General features: G+C 45.5%; 1 protein-coding gene across 1 annotated transcript in view; it reads right to left on the bottom strand.

The window, feature by feature from the left end:
• The window catches only part of cubn (cubilin (intrinsic factor-cobalamin receptor)), a gene marked incomplete at both ends in the record, with an annotated part of 54,043 nt that overhangs the window by 22,486 nt on the left and 12,686 nt on the right, over nucleotides 1–18,871 (bottom strand). The window contains 26 exons of the mRNA XM_080543830.1: nucleotides 530–676; nucleotides 931–1,128; nucleotides 1,309–1,501; nucleotides 1,962–2,143; nucleotides 2,481–2,686; nucleotides 3,208–3,340; nucleotides 3,740–3,868; nucleotides 4,352–4,465; nucleotides 4,692–4,808; nucleotides 5,517–5,673; nucleotides 7,230–7,411; nucleotides 7,815–7,983; nucleotides 8,909–9,090; nucleotides 9,622–9,781; nucleotides 11,631–11,815; nucleotides 12,665–12,821; nucleotides 13,480–13,661; nucleotides 13,883–14,043; nucleotides 14,631–14,820; nucleotides 15,148–15,278; nucleotides 15,785–16,010; nucleotides 16,459–16,624; nucleotides 16,732–16,907; nucleotides 17,184–17,340; nucleotides 17,453–17,643; nucleotides 18,148–18,310. Coding sequence (XP_080399956.1) covers nucleotides 530–676; nucleotides 931–1,128; nucleotides 1,309–1,501; nucleotides 1,962–2,143; nucleotides 2,481–2,686; nucleotides 3,208–3,340; nucleotides 3,740–3,868; nucleotides 4,352–4,465; nucleotides 4,692–4,808; nucleotides 5,517–5,673; nucleotides 7,230–7,411; nucleotides 7,815–7,983; nucleotides 8,909–9,090; nucleotides 9,622–9,781; nucleotides 11,631–11,815; nucleotides 12,665–12,821; nucleotides 13,480–13,661; nucleotides 13,883–14,043; nucleotides 14,631–14,820; nucleotides 15,148–15,278; nucleotides 15,785–16,010; nucleotides 16,459–16,624; nucleotides 16,732–16,907; nucleotides 17,184–17,340; nucleotides 17,453–17,643; nucleotides 18,148–18,310 — 4,354 coding nt within the window. The remainder of the gene's footprint in view (nucleotides 1–529; nucleotides 677–930; nucleotides 1,129–1,308; nucleotides 1,502–1,961; nucleotides 2,144–2,480; nucleotides 2,687–3,207; nucleotides 3,341–3,739; nucleotides 3,869–4,351; nucleotides 4,466–4,691; nucleotides 4,809–5,516; nucleotides 5,674–7,229; nucleotides 7,412–7,814; nucleotides 7,984–8,908; nucleotides 9,091–9,621; nucleotides 9,782–11,630; nucleotides 11,816–12,664; nucleotides 12,822–13,479; nucleotides 13,662–13,882; nucleotides 14,044–14,630; nucleotides 14,821–15,147; nucleotides 15,279–15,784; nucleotides 16,011–16,458; nucleotides 16,625–16,731; nucleotides 16,908–17,183; nucleotides 17,341–17,452; nucleotides 17,644–18,147; nucleotides 18,311–18,871) is intronic.

Below are 18,871 nucleotides of genomic sequence, written 5' to 3'. Positions count from 1 at the left end.
GACATCACACCCATGTTGAACTTCTCATTCCAAAACCGTGGGCATTCATATGGAGTTGGTCCCACCTTTTTGCTGCTATAACAGCCTCCATTCTTCTGGAAAGGCTTTCCACTAGATTTTGGAACATGGTTGCGGGGATTTGCTCCCATTCAGCCACAAGAGCATTACTGAGGTACAGTTGGCATTCCAATTCATACCAAAGGTGTTCAATGGGGTTGAGGTCAGGGCTCTATACAGGCCAGTCACGTTCTTCCACACCAAACTCGGAAACCATATCATCATTGACCTTGCTTTGTGCACGGGGGCATTGTCATGCCGAAACAGTAAAGGGCCTTCCCCAAACTGTTGCCACAAAGTTGGAAGCGTACAATTCTCTAGAAACTCATTGTTTTCTGAAGCATTAAAGATTTCCCTTCACTGGAACTAAGGGGCCTAGCCCAAACCATGAAAACATGCCCCAGACCATAATTGTGTCCACATACTTTTGACTGTATTTGCACTGGTCTAGAACAAAGGCGTATGGCCTCACCCTTGGTGTAGGAGGCATTGAAGCCCTTCCCAACCAGGGAGACGTCTGAGGTGAAGCGTATGAACATGGAGTCTCCAGTAGAGTGGATGGGGCCGGGGAGCTCTCTGCCACATATGTTGGCCAGCAACGGAGACAGGTTGGTCTCACCTTCGATGGAAAAAACACACAGGGATAAACACACAACAACAACAACAACAACAAACTGCTTGAACTGTTTCTCTCCTAAAAGACCTAATGTACTACTGTACAGTCCAAGGTTTTCTAAAGAGGTTCTAATTCGGTTGTTAAGGGTTAGGGTTAGACACAAATGGAGATAGAACCGTATAATTCTAATGTCACGAATTTCTAAACGTCATGCGACGTGACGTCAGACTTAACAACCGAATTCCCGGCCCTCTCACCGTCTCGGACGGTCAGGCTGTCGAAGTAACAGGAGGGGTAGTCCTCCATGTCCAGGAACAGCACGTTGAGCTCCACCGTGGAGTCGGGGGAGCGGATGACCCAGGTGCACTCCAGGTTGTTCTCGTAGTTGTCGGGCCAGCCGGGGGAGAAGAGGAACCTGGGGGTCTCCTCGGGCATGAGAGCCCCTCCGCACGCACCTACGAACACACACACACGCGTGTACACAGTCTAAAGACACATACGCACTCTTACAGCGAAGGAGATAACAATCCGATCAAAAGTACATGGAAGATACACACATACAGAAAGATTGTGTGCACACGCAACACACACACACACACACACACACACACACACACACACACACACACACTGACCTGGTGCTATGGTGGGCAGGGGTCCGCCACTCTGGATGGCGGTCCACTCGACGAGGAAGCCTTTCCCTGTCACCACGGTGTCGGACTTGAACTCCAGAGTCACTGTGCTGCCAGAGCTGCTCAGAGGGGGGGGCAGGCTCAGCCCACAGAACGTCCCCAGAGAGTAAGCATGCACGTTAGGCCCGTCAAACACCTGACCACACACACACGCACACACACACACACACACGCACACACACACACACACACACACACACACACACACACACACACACACACACACACACACACACACACAGGTCAAAGGTCAGAGAGAACATAGGGAGAAGATCTACACTTAGGAAATGAAAAGTACAGGTTAGCACTAGAACAGCCATGAGGGTAAAGAAACATTTTATATCTTTGCACTTGATCAAATTTTAGGATCAGTATCCTCACATTTTCAAAATCACATCAGGATAAGCTAGTATAAAGCTATTTTGACGTTTTTCTGTGTAGGAAGCAGGCCAAGTTACAAGCGGCCAACTAGTGGTTGTTGTGTGTAAATAGCAGATTGAGCATTGTAAAGAGGGGGTCATTTGTCCCCTGAGGCGGCTCTTTCAGAAGGTAAAACGGCACGGCTGTTCTATGTTCTATGTTCTAAGGACACGTACCTTGAGCTGGTCGTAGTAACAGTCGGACAGGTCCTCCACGTCCATGTCCAGGAAGCGGATCTGGATGTAGTCGTCTCCAGGCACCGTGACGGTCCAGCGGTAGTCTGCGTTGTTGGGGTAGTCCCGGGGGTACAGGGGAGACGCTATCTGCCCCGAGGTCCCTGTGATGTCATTCCCGTACACTGGAGGAGGGGGAGAGAATGCAAGGGAAATGTTTTCGAAACGTCGGTCTACAGTATTGTATGTACTGGGGGGTGCACATGCATGGGGGGGGGGGGGGGGGAGGGTTTAGAGGACGGAGCATCTAAAGACGTTCATTTTGTCATTCGACGAGTGTGTGCCAAGAAATCCTCAGCAGAACAATCGGAAATGAAATATGAATTCAGCTTGACGAGCTAGCAGGTGTGAATCAAACCAACCAAACGGAAGGACTTGAATGATAAGCCATCCATTATCTGATCTTGTGTGTACACACACACACACACACACACACACATGCACGCGCTCACACACACTCACAGTGGGAGAAAGTCAGTTGGAATCCAGCTCCGCTAGTGGAGGCGTCGGAGCGGAACTTGACCCAGAGCACGTGGCCAATGAGAGACGTGTAGTTGGACGGCAGGGCGTTCCCACAGAACCGGCCAACCAGAGGGCCCGTAGAGGCGCCCTCACGGATCTCCACGTAATCGTTGGCACACCCAGAACTCTGTTGTAGCTGGAACATTCTGTCAGAGGAGACATACACAACAGTCTTACTCCAGGGTTCCTCCCACACCTTCTGAAACATCACATTCAAGCACCTTTCAAGGACTTTCAAGACTCAATTCCTTCAAATTCAAGGACCCAACACGGCATAGTTTGAGACAAATCTAGATGAGAATTGATATAATAGGAACTCTCCGCTCACAGACAACAATTAAAAAGAGAGGCTTGAATTTGTGAACACTAGATGGTCTCTTGCCTTCTCTACCACAGCACAGCAAAACAATATATTGTGAAATATGTGTTAAATTAAGCAATACATAGACTTATGTACTAGTTGACGAGCTAAGTAAAACATTTTTTTATATATATATTGATTTTTTTTAGAGAGAGAGGGGAATTCAAGCACTTCCAATTACCCACTTTCAAGGACTTCAAGGAACCCTGTTACTCGTGTAGAATGACTCCATGTACTGTATGTCGTATGTCGTCATAATCCCTTATTCACAGTTTATAAATAAGGACTATTTAGGAAAAGCCTCACATGAAGGATAGCTGGAGGCGGTTGCCAGGGGAGCTGGTAATGGTCCACACACACTCTACGTTGGAGGGGTAGGCGTCAGGGTAGTTAGGGCTGTTAAAGGCCCCGGTTTCCATGATCAGATCTCCTCCACAACCTGGAGGACAGAAGAACAGGTATGTAAAGGTTATACAGTCAGGGCTTAGAGGTGTATATATCGGACACATTTCGTGAACTTAGAATTATAAGGTTCTATCTCTGTTTAGGGTAGTTCAGAGATATTGAGCGTCAAAGTTTTTACATTCCATTATGTTTTGTGAGATGGAACCTTTGTATTTTATTAATTACTAACTAAAAAATGTCAACATTTTAAAAATAACACCACACAGGCATTAATAAACACCTAATGGATCAGATTATGTAAAAAAACGATATTTTGACCAAAAATTTAGATAGAACCTTATAATTCTAACGTCATGATTTGTCTTCATTTCGAATCAAAACGACACTCCAGACCCACTGTGTTCTACATAGAAGGACGTAATGATATGATTACTTGAGGTGGAGGCAGAGTAGGTGGCTCTGAAGCCCTTCTTGGAGACAGATGAGTCGGAGACAAAGTTGACGACCAGGGCGTTGCTGAACGAGGTGATGGGGTGAGGGACCACGGTGCCACAGTAGCGACCTAAGACGGAAATATCACCACAAAATATGATAATAATAATAATGCATTTTATTTATAGGCGCCTTTCAAAGCACTCAAGGACACCTTACAGAGCATCATTTAAAAACAAGCAACAGATTCAAACAGGTTCAAAATAGTGATTCCAACAAACCAAAAACAACCAAAACAAGACAAAACAAAAGACTTCAAAACAACCATCGATTAAAAATACGGCAGTTTTAAAAAGGTGGGTTTTCAGGCAGGATTTGAAGATGGAAAGAGAAGCGGTGTTTGCGGATATCTTGTGGGAGAGAGTTCCAGAGACGGGGACGGGGGGGGGGGGGGCAGAGTGACTGAAGGCTCTAGACCCCATAGTGGTCAGGCGGGCAGAAGGTATCATGAAAAATATATAGTCAACTTCATACCCAGGGAACTCACTGTTCAAGTTATGAAGACCGACACAGTCTGTTCACGTCGTGTGATGTGTTACTTGAGTTACTTTACCGATCGCTGGTGCCTGAGGGTTGTCTCCGTCCAGGACACGCACGGCATCGTGGGAACAGTTGGAGTTGACCATCTCCAACTCAAAGTCCGTAAATGACAAGGTCACATGGTTGACTGTACAGGGACACAGTGACAGAGGTGAGAACAGAACAGCACATTTACTCAGGTTAGCTCATGAAACGGTCTACGATCAGCATGGGCTTCAAATGGCAAAAGATTATTGGTTTAGTTCTTGCAATACCATGGTAATGATCAAAGATGTCTGATTATTGAACATTCATTTAAACAATATAGTTCAGCGGATAGAACTACATGTCTACAACGTCACTGACGAACTCACAAGGTTCCTGGGCTCTGATGATCCAGATGCAATCCTGATTGACTGGGTAGTTAGCGGGGTACTGTGGAGAGGCGATGGCCCCGCCCACATCATCTGTCAAGATGGTGGCACCACAAGCTAATAGAGAAGACAAGAACACAAATCAAACGTGATCTGAATCTGAATCTGAATCTGAATCTGAAATCAATTCGACGCATTTAAAAGAAAAGCCAATTACAGATTCACATTTAAAGCCTTTAATTGGCTACTGTTTTTTAATTTTGGAGCAGACATTGTACACCTAAACCTATTTTTTAATAAACTACAATATATAATTCAGGGTTCCCACACCTTCTGAAACATCACATTCAAGCACCTTTCAAGGACTTTCAAGACTCAATTCCCTCATATTCAAGGACCCAACACGGCATAGTTTGAGACAGATCTAGATGAGAGTTTATATAATAAGAACTCTCCGCTCACAGACAACAATTAAAAAGAGAGGCTTGAATGTGTGAACACTAGATGGTCTCTTGCCTTCTCTACCACAGCACTGCAAAACAATATTTTGTGAAATATGTGTAAAGTTAAGCAATACAGACACTTATTTACTAGTTGACGAGCTAAGTAAAACATTTTTGAATATATATATTTTTTTTTAGAGAGAGAGAGAGAGAGAGAGGGGGGGGGGGAATTCAAGCCCTTTCAATGACCATTCAATGATATCTATTTTCAAAAACGTTTTATGACCTTGATTTTTTTTTTTTCAAATTCACAAACTTTCAAGGATTTCAAGGACCCGTGGGAGCCGCCCTGATAACTGAAAGAGACATTTGAGACGTTTACCTTCTTCAAACCGGGCGCTGAAGCCCTTGTGCTGGAGGCTGGCGTCGGATCGGAAGCGTACGTAGATGACGTTCTGGCTGGAGGTGATTGCTGGAGGAGGGGTCTGACCACACACAACACCCAGGCTGGGATACGACTCATCGGGACCGTCGTAGATCTACAGAAGCCAGGGAGGCAAGGCAAGTTTATTTGTATAGCACATTTCATACAACAGGGGCAATTCAAAGTGCTTTACATGCATTATTTAAGAATACAGCAAGAGGAGCATAAGAAAATAAAAATTACAATGAATAAAAGCAAATATAAGAAGTAAATAGATAAAACATTTAAAAAGACAAGAGTTAATGTAAAAAAATACATTGATAGAAGTTTTTGTGTTTAATCATAACTGGTGCAAAACATGAAGGTTTTTAGCTTAGATTTAAATATTTTAAGGGTTTGGGCCTGTTTGATTTCTTCAGGGAGTTTGTTCCAGGAGCATGCAGCAGCGTGACTGAAAGCTGCTGCACCATGTTTTTTTGGAGGAGAGGAATAGTAGAATGAAAAGAAAGCCTCTCTCCTGTACTCTCTGACACCACCACAGTTACACTAAGTGAGAAAATAACATCATGAACAATCACACAGGACAGCTGTATTTTGTGCTTCCAATGTACTGCTCTCACACATACAGCATACACTTGAAGGCTAAACATTTTCCGACATGACACGATGACTGGACCAGGGATCTGGACTGCACTTATATAGCGCCTTTATCCAAAGCGCTTTACAAACGGCCTCTCATTCACCCATTCACACACCAATGGCGGCAAGCTACCATGCAAGGCGCCGGCCAGCTCACTGGGAGCAATTTGCGGTTCAGTGTATTGCCCAAGGACACTTCGACATGTGGCCGGCCAGGGCTCGAACCGCTGATCTGCCAATCTTGCGATCATTAGATGGCAGCTCTACCTCCTGCGCCACAGCCGCCCGGATCTGTCACACCTAGCGTACTGCTTCTGACCAGAGAGAGACGTCAGGGAACTGGCATCCTCTATGGTACTGTCTGGCCTTTGTCCCTCCTTACAAGAGGGTGATGGAGCATTCCAAACCGTGGCTCCCAAACTTTGGAATGCTCTTCCCTTGGATCTTAAATCAGCAGTCTCGGTCGAGGCTTTTAAAAAACAGCTAAAGACTGTCCTGTATAGAGAGGCTTTTGGCTAACCCCAAAAGCCTGTCTTTCTGTGTCCTGTTAATATTGTTGTACACTTGTTATTTGTTCTTATTTTCACTTTCTTTTAACCTGCTATAACTTTTGCTCTTTTATTATGTTCTGTAAAGCACTTTGTGACCCCTGGTCTGGGATAGGTGCCATAGAAATAAACTTGACTTACTTACTTACTTACAGGCTAACCTCCCGGAATGCGAAGGGAAGACAAGCCAAATGAAACAGATACAGAGAGACGGGTGGAGGAAGATGGATACAAAAGACCGTCAGAACCAATGAGTGTGGGTGTGGGACAGACTGGAAACTGCATTCAGAACAATAACCCGTGACAACTGGAGATGGTCATGGACATGGTCATTATCACACACACACACACACACACACACACACACACACACACACACACACACACCCACCACAACCACCATATCCCCTCACTACACTGTGTTCCAGTCATCACAATACAGTACTAGTAAGGACTGAACTGTGGACCCAAGCCGGTCACTCACGGCCACATAGTCCCACACGCAGCTGACGTGGCTCTCTATGTCCAGCTCCGAGAAGTTGAAGAGAACCCGGTGGCCCTCGCTGACAGAAATAATCCAGGAACAGTCCACATTGTTGGGGTAGTTGTTTGGATAGTTAGGGGAGTGGATCTCTCCGGAGGGGGCCGTGACTGGCCCACCACAGCCTAGGGAGAGAGGAGAGGGGAAGAGGGAAGAGAGGAAGAAGGGAGGAATTAGGTCTTTGGTGAGAATGAAAGATCGGCGCTGTATTGTAGAGGTGCCACTGTAAATCACTGGGGGAAATAATATCAAATGGTGGGCTAGGACATGAATGAAATAAGGGTAAAAAAAAAAGTGTGTGTGTGTGATTGTTTGCCGATGAGTGTAGTTTGTGTGCACGTGTAGATTATGTGGACTGCATGTACAGCTATGTGCGTGTGTGTGTGCGTGCGTGTGATTGGGGAGTCGTGAGCTTAGAATTATAAGGTTCTATCTCCGTTTAGGGTAGTTCAGAAATAAATGGAGATAGAACCTTATCATTCTAACGTCACGGAGTATCTCCATAATCCAAAGTCCACCAGTACCCACCTCCCTGGGCCTCCACCCAGCTGGCGTTAAAACCTCGCCCGCTGACGTAAGGGTCGGACTTGAAGCGGACCGTGACCAGGTTCCCTGTGCTGGACACGTGAAGGGGGGTTAAGGTGGTGGTGCACAGCTGTGCCAGTCTCGGGGAGCTGAGGTCAGGACCTCCATACACCTGCACAGGGACAAGGGTCAGAGGTTAAAGGGGCACGGAGGACAGCGTCCACCATTGTTGTACTGTAGCAACAGGGCCAGCCCGAGGCATCAACAGACGAAAGCGGTCGCTTAGTGCCACACCCACTAGTAAAAAGGGAAAAGTAAAAAGGTCAATTAGATCTTGTCGACATATCTTTCCCTGGAAACTACCTGTTGCGTATGTGCTTTTTGTGCTTTGTGTGTATGTGCGTTTGGGTGTGTGCATGCGTGTGTGTGTGTGTGTGTGTGTGTGTGTTTTGCACATTACAGGGTCCTGTGTGTGTAGCGCAGACAGTTATACAAAGCAGAAAATGACATCCACATTACTATGGAAGTAAAAACCTGTTCAAACTGGTCTGGTGGTCTGGTATGGCACTAGTCTGGTATGGCACTAGCCTCGCTCATGATCCTACAAGACCAAGAGTAAATGCTCTGTGGGGTATGCCCTGTGGTGCCCTGCGGTGGCGGTGGCGGTGGGGGGGGGGTGAGTCCTGTGTTGGGGGCAGGTCCCAGGCCACTGCCAAGCTCTCTAAGCTGTGATTTCCAGTTCATTTCTGCCCCGCTACCTCCATTCACTGTTCTGGTGGAAGTCAGCATTCCACTGGCGTGAGCTACTCTACTCCCGAGCTCCCGCTCAATGTGTTCCACTGAGCCTGTCGGGTACTGCCAGGACACACGGACACAACACAACCCTGGCATAGACACCCCTGTGAAATGGAATCTAGCAAGTGTAGCACTATATGAGAAATGTCTTCCAGCACTTTGACACCCAGTCACCAGTCACCAGTGGCAGTGCTTATTAACATGCTCCTGCCTCTTCAGTAGGTATACAGTTCATCGTCATCAGAAACGCCAGCAATACTGTTTGTGTCCTCTACGGTCTCTGCAGAAAAGCGTTACTCTACCTCCAGTACGTCATAGCCGCAGTCTGGGTGGGCCTCCACGTCAAACTCGTGGATGGTGATGGTGATGCTGCTTCCTGCGCTGGTTTGGATGTACCAGATACACTCCCGGTTATCGGGGTATTGGTCGGGGTACCCCGGACTGTTGAAGGAGCCGCTAGGACCGTACAGCTCCCCGCCACAACCTGTAGGGGGCATCACTGAGTCAGTGGGGCTAATGGGATATGATAACGAAGAGAGGGACGGAGAGAAATGTTGGTCAAAGACACACACCGAACCTTTGTGAAAGGATTAGAATCTTTCGTTCGGTGGTATGAATTCATTCAATCTCGATGAAGTGGATCGAGTGGTTGTTTGAGTCAAGCAAATCGAGGAGATAAAGAGGTGCCACCGGGAGTTGTTTTGGAAACATTAAGAAATTAGTAGTAATAATAATAATAACTTTAATTTCTATATAGCGCCTTTCAAAAAACCCAAGGACGCTTTACAATTCAAGGGAATGATCAGACAGACAAACAGAAAACAAACAAAGCAAAACTGAAACATTGACTAGGGGCTAAAGGCCTTGGAGAACAGATGTGTTTTGAGGGCTAATTTGAAGGAGTAGTGGAGATGATTTCATAATGGAACACAGCAGTGAGTTCGAGGTAGAGGGTATGGAATACATCCAGATCCTCTATGTCAACTCTATGGTCCAGTAGTGGTTGTGGTCTTACCGTTCTGGTACCACAGCATCTGGAAGCCCGTATAGGTCAGTGACGAGTCACTACGGAACACCACATGGAGGTTGGTGCCTGTCGTGGTATTGGCCGGAGGGGGCGTGTTCCCACAGAAGGAACCAATGAGAGGGGCTTGGTCATTCGGACCGTTGTACAGCTGGGGAAATAGATGGATTCAGAAGACAGATTAGGAACAACAGACACAAACAATGGTACGATGATAAAGATAAACAGCAGTATTACACAGCATGCCGTTTTAGAGGACATGATGTGAAAACAAGAATGACAACCAGAACTCAACAACTGTCCTCAGGTGCCAAACCTGGGGACTAAGTATTGATACAGCATATGTGAACACGCCTTGTGTGTATCCTATGTCATCCAGAATCATTGTTGTAGATTCACCTAGTTACACCAGCTGCATACCTCTATGAATACGTATGACAATACAGGTCAAAACAGAATGTTTGGAAATCTTCCGTTGAATTGTATCGCATTGGCAACATATCATGTAGCTATCAAGTTGGATAGATAACAATTCCCTAAACGAACCCCTATGTTATTGATGTTGGCCTTTGCCAGTAAAAAACATCATTCAGAACAGGCTGTCCAACAGTTTCTATCCATGGGCCATCAGAACACTGAACAATAGACATAAGACATGTTCATAAATGTTTATCTTCAGGGGAAAAAGTGCAATAGAAATGTGCAATAACTCTATTCTAAGTGCCTATTTATACATTTATATATTTTTACAGTATTATTTTAGTATTATAACGCCACTGACCTCATGTCTTTTAGCTTGCTTTTATAGTTGTTTTTATTTTCTTAAGATTGTTGTCTTTATTTGCACTTGACACCATGGACCTCATTGTCTCTTAGCTTGTTTTATAGCATTTTCGCTTTTTAATTGTCTAGTGTGTAATATTTGTGATATGTTATATGTGTATATGTTTGTGAATATGTGAACATGTTTTCTGTTTTTGCACCTTCAGAAGAACCACTACAATTTCATTGTATAGGCAACTGTACAAGGACAATAAAGTCTATTCTATTCTATTCTATTCTAGCTATGTTTTTTTACGCCATCATCCTCATTCCATTCCATGCATGAGGCCGTCCTCTGAATTCTACCTCCAACCAGCTTCCCCTGAGGTGCATGTGTAGGTCTGTGGAATGTACGCAGAGTAAAGCTGTGGTGATGTCAGCCTCTCTAAAGAGTGCCAGCATGAGGCAATGAACGAGCGTCTCCAGGAAATCTACACACACACACAGAACGAGCCTGTTTCACTCAGGGACCGATGATGTCATTTGTGTTTGGGTTGCCACGGTGATGCGAGGGGCCAGATACAAAAACATCACTTATTTTTTCCGACTTCCATTCAGCATGTGAAGTGTTACTTTGTACAATCCACTGGTGTTATGTAACCCATGAAAGACCACCACTGGAGAATACGTGCATAAATTGGGTCTCCCTTGAAAGTTAGCGATTCAGTGTGTATCTGCTCTGCCGAAAACAGTCCCAAACAGCTTTCAACTAACAGTAGTTCTAACGCTGTACAGCCTTAACATGAGCTCAGCCCTGCCCCCTCTGTTACTGTCCTTAAGAGGAACACACGAAAAAGACTGGTGACAACTGCAACATGAAGCTTAATCGAAAAGCTAAATCTAACACAAAACGCGTCAATCGTGTTAGATGTTGTGCGTTATTCATACTTTGTTTCAAATGCCAATACAAAATGTAGCACAGAAAAGAACAATCTATCTCCAAAGAACAATCGACGTCTGTTTCCCCTTCATGTCAGCACACAGCCTTCCACTGTTGTGTGTTCCTCCCAGCTGGGTTCATGGTGTCTCTGTGGTGATTCATTAGAACAGAGGAAACTGATATTTCCTGCCTGGGATACATGGAGAAAACCATGACACAATGCCCCCACCCCTCCACCACCCCCCACCCCTCCACCACCCCCCTACCCCTCCACACTGAGCTCATGCCCGCTGCCCACCTTGAGGTAATCGTAGGCGCAAGCGTTGCTCTCCAGGTTGAAGGCCATGAAGGTGTAGTTGACGGTGTTGCCCATGGTGGCGTGGATGGTCCAGCTGCACAGGGTGTTGTGGGGGTAGGTGTCGGGGTAGTTCAGAGACTCGATCACCCCCTTGGCCTGGTTGTCGATGGTAATGCCTTGGCAGTCTAGGGGGAGAATGGAGAGGTTACACACGTGAGTGAGTGAGTGTGTTTGGTTCACCGTGCTTAGAGATGTGAGCGGTGTTTCAATGTAAACGTGTATTACGTGGAAATACTTTGAATGGTTGTTTGGTTGGAAAACAATGTCAAACTCATGAAAGGCATGGAAGACAACAAAGCACATGACACTGTCAGATTCAAATCTGTCCGATTCAAACATATATTTCGGGGCTACGGTGACCTGGCTGTTCGACTAAGCTCACCCTACTAAACGACTTCATAAAAGAGTCAGAGGCGAAACGGGGTAGAGTTTAGAGCCAAGTTGGCAAAGGCCACCGCCAGAGAAACAAAGCGAGACAGACTTACTTACTGGAGTGACCTCTTCTCCTTTCAGCAAGACTTCCAGAAAACCCATTTACAACTCTGACCATAGACACAAAGTGCCCCTCCTCTGTCACACATTCTTTTGTGGTCGGCGTGACTACCTCACCGCCAACCTCCGCTCTTCATCTCCCAAACTCCAAGTGCAGCATTACTGAACCGTGTTACCATGGAAACTCAACAAAAGGAACCCTGGGATAGCGCTGTTGGTCACTGAGGTATGGTGGCAGCAGGTATGCGCTTGGATACGCTTCGTCTGACTTTCAGCTGCTCCCAAGAGAGATTCAACTGTGTTTAGCCTAAGCCTTTGTAGTACTGTAGGTGGTTGACAAACAATAACTATACTAAAATGGATGCCATAGCTCATCCAGTATTTAGAGGGTTTGCTGCCTTCTAATGAATTAGTCCAAAATCCTTTAAAACACCCCATGACCTCTAGAAAGAGAAGTGTCTGTGTGTGCTCCAGATGCTCACTAGTTGCATAAGAGGCCAGGAACCCTCCGGCGCTGACACTGCTGTCTGTGCGGAGTTTAACGTAGAGCTGGTTCTTAGTGGAGTTGATGGTGGGAGGGATCTGAGTCCCACACAGGTGGGCGAGCTCGGCGGCGTTCGTGCTGTTCCCGTCGTATACCTGCAGGCAGGTAGAGATAACAGAGAGAAAGAGAGGGACTGAATCATTCGTTGCAAATACAGGGGAAAAGGATGTATTCTTGAATTGTTTAAGTCCATTCCTGTCCAGTGTTGGGTCCTGTGCTCACAGTCAGGTAGTCATATGTGTTGTGTACTCACAGTCACAGTTTTTACATAATCTGATCCATTAGGTGTTTATTAATGCCTGTGTGGTGTTATTTTTTAAATGTTGACATTTTTGAGTTAGTAATTCATAAAATACAAAGGTTCCATCTTACAAAACATAATGGAATGTAAAAACTTTGACGCTCAATATCTGAACTACCCTAAACGGAGATAGAACCTTATAATTCTAAACTCACGATATGTTGTGTACTCACAGTCAGGTAGTCATGTGTGTTGTGTACTACAGTCAAGTAGTCATATGTGTTGTGTACTCACAGTCAGGTAGTCATAATGTGTTGTGTACTCACAGTCAGGTAGTCATATGTGTCGTGTACTCACAGTCAGGTAGTCATATGTGTCGTGTACTCACAGTCAGGTAGTCATATGTGTCGTGTACTCACAGTCAGGTAGTCATATGTGTCGTGTACTCACAGTCAGGTAGTCATATGTGTCGTGTACTCACAGTCAGGTAGTCATATGTGTTGTGTACTCACAGTCAGGTAGTCATATACGCAGCTGGTGTGGGACTCCAGGTGGAAGTCTGCAAAGGAGAGCTGGATTTGGCTCCCCGCGTTGCCTCTGATCAGCCAGTAGCACTCAGCGTTGGTGTGGTAGGGCAGGGGGTAGTTAGGGGAGGAGAAACTCCCTGTCGCTGTGGTCAGAGTACCTCCACAGCCTAGGACAGGAGAGGGATGTGAGAGAAATGAGGCAAGGGGACAGGGAAAGGGGGACTATTTTGAGAGACACACAAATACACATGGACTACATACACATGCTGGCACGCATGCACACACACACACACACACACACACACACACACACACCACACACACACACACACACACACACACACACACACACACACACACACACACACACACACACACACACACACACCTGTCTCTGTGCCATCCCAGTGGGCCCTGAAGCCCCGACGGGTGACTGAGAAGTCGGAACGGAACTTCAACCACAGGCGGTTGCTATGGGAGACCAGCAGCGGTGGCGGCTGGGTGTAGCAGAATTTGCCAATCAGAGGAGATGTTTCATAGCCGCCGTCTCTGTAAGAGAGAGATCAGTGGGAGATCATACAGAGGTGCAGGCACAGTGTTTAACAGGGTTCCCACACCTTCTGAAACATCAAATTCAAGCACCCACCCTTTCAAGGACTTTCAAGACTCAATTCCCTCAAATTCAAGGACCCAACACGGCATAGTTTGAGACAGAACTAGTTGACGAGCTAAGTAAAACATTTTTGAATATCTATATTTATTTATATCTATATTTTTAGAGAGAGAGAGAGGGGGGAATTCAAGCACTTTCAATGACCCATGTCTATTTTCAAAAAAAATTAAGACCTTGATTTCTTTCTCTCAAATTTACAAACTTTCAAGGATTTCAAGGACCCGTGGGAACCCTGATTTAATGACAGCGTGCGCTCGCTTAGTTCTCATGTTATGTCACAGACATTGGTCACAGTCAACAGTAACTACATCTAGATGAGGAGACATTTTCGAAAGAAAAACCTTTCTCCTACTTGAATGCCTATCGATCGTAAATCATAACAATTCAATTCAAATCTCAATCACAAGTCCAAAATTCATCATGAGACTTCAGGTCTGAACCACTAAGCCAGTGGACAACTCACCTGATCTCCACATAGTCGTAGACGCAGCTAGTTGCGGTGCCCTCCAGCTCAAAGTCAGTGAAGTTGAGCATGATCTGCATGTTGACCCCCACGATGATCTTATAGGTGCACTCGCGGTTGATGGGGTAGTTGTTTGGGTAGTTGGGGGAGGTGAATTCCCCCGTGGGGGAGGTGAATATCTCACTGCAGTCTGGGCACAAGAGAGGAGACTCAGGGTCAACACGAGGGCATGGTTGGGAAGGAGCAGGTGTTCATATGTGCAGGAGCATAACATTTGAGCAAAACGCAAAAAAGACTGGATTACTGTCTGTAACTCAAATGAGGGAAAGGTTGTCATTGGCCGGAATCTTCTATTGCCATTCTTTCTCTATTCTTATTGCTTATTCTGTTTTACATGCAAAAGCTTTGGTTTGGAGACTGAGAATTGCCTGCATGTGGACCTTTTTTCACCAGACCGTGTCACATATGCGATATGTAAAATAGGTTTATTTGATTGTGTTGTCTGGGGTAACTGTACCCGTCGTGGCATTGAGGGAGACGTAGTTGGCAGCAAAGCCCTCGACTGCGATGCTGACGTCAGACACAAACAGGACCACCATCAGGTTGTCTGTGCTGGTCACGGACGGAGGGACCGCCTGCCCACAGTATCTGACAACAGAGAAGGTGAGAGAAGGTGAGACAAGAAACAGAAAATCCGTTTTCAGAGCAAAACAATTTTGTTTGAGTTTACAAAAAAAAAAAAGAGTTTCGGTTAATGACCAGAGGCAGCTTATTTCTGGAGTGACGGTTAAATAATTGATACAAATTCATGCTCTTTCACCACATAGTAAACTCTCTAAGACTAATTTCATCTAAATATATTTCATATACTGTATATAGTATATATACAGTATATATATGTTACGGTACATGTGGGAATACGGTACATGTGGGAAAACTAGGATTAGGGTTAGGTGCTACGTCGACTTGGTACATGCATGTCTAACCCTACCCCTAATCCTAACCCTAACCCTAACCGTAGCACCCTAGCACCTAACCCTAGTTTTCCCACATGTACCGTATTCCCACATGTACCGTAACATATATACGAAAAAACCATCATCCTTAGTTAAGCTAAAGAGTCCCTAACATTGGCATAGAGTTGTACTGTATACCTGCCAATCTTGGTGCCGGTCTCCACGGTCCCGTTGTCGTACACCTCCACGTAGTCAAAGTTACAGTCGGTGTGGTACTCCATGTTGAAGGAGGTGAAGGACAGCCGGATGATGTTCCCGGGGGGGACAGAGATGAACCAGGTGCAGGTGGCTCCGTGGGGGTAGTTATTGGGATGGCCAGGACTGGTGATGGTGCCAGACGGGTCAGTGAGAGTGGCGCCACAACCTGACACGGCATCAAACAGAAAGGCATGTTTAAACCAGGTCAACATCAACTGTACTTTTACACCTAACCTGACCCATATAGAGATTAAGCTAGCTTCTAGGCAGAGTGACATATCGTGAGCTTAGAATAATAATAATAATAATAATAATAATTCATTAGATTTATATAGCGCTTTTCCGAGGCTCAAAGACGCTGGATGATGATAAGGTTCTATCTCCGTTTAGGGTAGTTCAGAGATATTGAGCGTCAAAGTTTTTACATTCTGTTATGTCTTGTGAGATGGAACCTTTGTATTTTATGAATTACTAACTCAAAAATGTCAACATTTAAAAAAATAACACCACACAGGCATTAATAAACACCTAATGGATCAGATTATGTAAAAAACTACATTTTGACAAAAATGGAGATAGAACCTCACGATATCCCATGGCCAGCAGACGCTTACCTTCTATGGCAGTGGCGTATGCGGCGGTGAAGCCCAGGTTGCTGACAGAGGAGTCCGTCTTGAAATGGATGAACATGGACCTCTGGGTGGACTGCACCATTGCGGGCATCTGGGTTCCGCAGTATTGGCCAATCAGAGGAGAGCTCGCGGAGGAGCCGTCCCTAACCTGGGGGGAAAGTTGACGTTTACGTCTGTTCATCTGTTTACTTTCGAAAGTTCCAGATGTACTGTCCGGTCGTCGCCGTGTAGAGAGCTAAAGAGACCTGCGCATACCTCCACGTGGTCGAAGGAACAGGAGCCTCCCTCGATGTCGAAGGTGAGAAACTCGAGGGTGACAACGTAGCCCTCAGGCTGGTTGATGACCCATTCACACACTTTGTTGTGGGGGTAGGCGTCGGGGTGGTAGGGGGAGCGGATCTGACCCTCGCCAGAGAAGGTGCCACCACAGGCTGGGGAGCACACACACACACACACACACACACAGGGGAGGGAAACGGAACCAGGGTGAGACTAGGATTAGGAGTGACATTTCAATGTCTTATTCTATAAAATGTTCACCTGATAACACTCAAACTGAGTGGCAAAACTGAGTGGCAGTGAACCAAAATTTCCCCCACGGGGGGATCAATAAAAGCACCTAGGAAAAAAAAACTCATTATTACTAGAATCACTCGTCAAACGATAATACTGGTGTGTCTGTGACGTGCCACTATTCTATTTCTCACCGACTTGGTAGAGGGCTCTGAACCCGGAACCGGTCAGAGAAGCGTCGGACTTGAAGCGGATCCAAAGAGCGTTAGAGCTGGAGATGATGGGAGCAGGCAGAGTGGTGCCGCAGTACTTCCCTTTCAGAGGGTGGTCCTCTCCATCCCCATCACGTACCTGAGATATAGAACATAATAATGATCACGAGCAACAACTCTTCATATCAAGAGGTACAAGACAACTATACAGACATCCAGGTCGACACACACACGCACACTCTTAGTTGTACCTCCACATAGTCCCACACGCAGCCACTGTGGGTCTCCAAATCCATGTGTGTGAACTCGAGGGATACCATTTCGTTGGGAGGCTGGCTGATGAGATAGACGCACTGGCGGTTATGAGCGTAGTTATTGGGCCAGTTGGGGGATATGATGATGCCCTCACTGTCTGTGTAGGTGCCTCCACAGCCCGGGTCAGCTGAAACACAATCAGAGAGAATACTTTCTGTTAAGGATTTCCTCAGGCCCACCTGCTGATGTATAACAGTTTTTGGGGGGGAACTGGAGATTATACCAACTGGAGACATTAACACATGGAGGCTTTGTAACACAGTGTATTTGTGTTGTGTTGTGCAAAGATAGAGATATCGTGACGTTAGAATTATAAGGTTCTATCTCCATTTTTGTCAAAATTGAGTTTTTTTATATAATCTGATCCATTAGGTGTTTATTAATGCCTGTGTGGTGTTATTTTTAAAATGTTGACATTTTTGAGTTAGTAATTCATAAAATACAAAGGTTCCATCTCAGAAAACATAATGGAATGTAAAAACTTTGACGCTCAATATCTCTGAACTACCCTAAACGGAGATGGAACCTTATAATTCTAAGCTCACGATTATGTTTGTGAAAACTTGAAAGTGCTTCTTCTTTCATCTCAGCCAAAATCTGAATAATTCAGGTAAACGATCAGGTTTCCTACATGGAGAAGTGGTGTATGTAATGTGGAAGCCTCGGTCGGATAAGACGTAGTCTGAGTGGAAGTGGATCCATGCGGCTGGTCCCGTAGTCTGGATGGGGGGAGGAGATGACGTGTCGCAGTACTTCTGCAGAACCGGATCCTCTGGGCGGAGACCATCCCGGATCTAGAACCCAGAACCAGGGCAATGACACACAACCGGGATATTCACTGTATGAGAGCTAGAACACATTTAGGTTCTGATTATAAAGTCCTAAAAAAAAAGTTTGTAAACGTTATTTCGGTCGATTATTCCTCCCCTTTAAAAATACCAATTGGTATTGTATTTCATATCGTTGGAAAGCCTGATTAGTCACCTTTACAACGAGGTACAACTTGTAAGGATCATGCATTCGTGGAATGAGCAACACAGCTAACCATGTGGGTAGCGCCCCCCCAAAAATTGCCAAAATCCCCAGCAATATATTCTTCTGTTGGTATTCGCTTTTTATTTTATTTTATTTTTATGCTTGTTATAAAGAAAAGGTCTATAATGCATTGAAGTGACATTAAACTAAGATAATAATATGGTTAGCATAATTTTTCTAATCTTTATTAACAAGTAATTACAGAAAAACATTTGTGGTTGTCTTCCGCATAGAGCGAAATCAGTGTCATCAATTTCTATAGATGATTCGCAATGCATTCTGGGCATTCTATGGTTATGGCTCAGAGTCGAACGTGGTCC

Source organism: Nansenia antarctica, assembly GCF_963989245.1.
Source record: "Nansenia antarctica genome assembly, chromosome: 13".
Lineage (NCBI taxonomy): Eukaryota > Metazoa > Chordata > Actinopteri > Argentiniformes > Microstomatidae > Nansenia > Nansenia antarctica.
The sequence above is the reverse complement of the archived record's forward strand: the minus strand, read 5'-3'. Positions and strand labels throughout refer to the sequence as shown.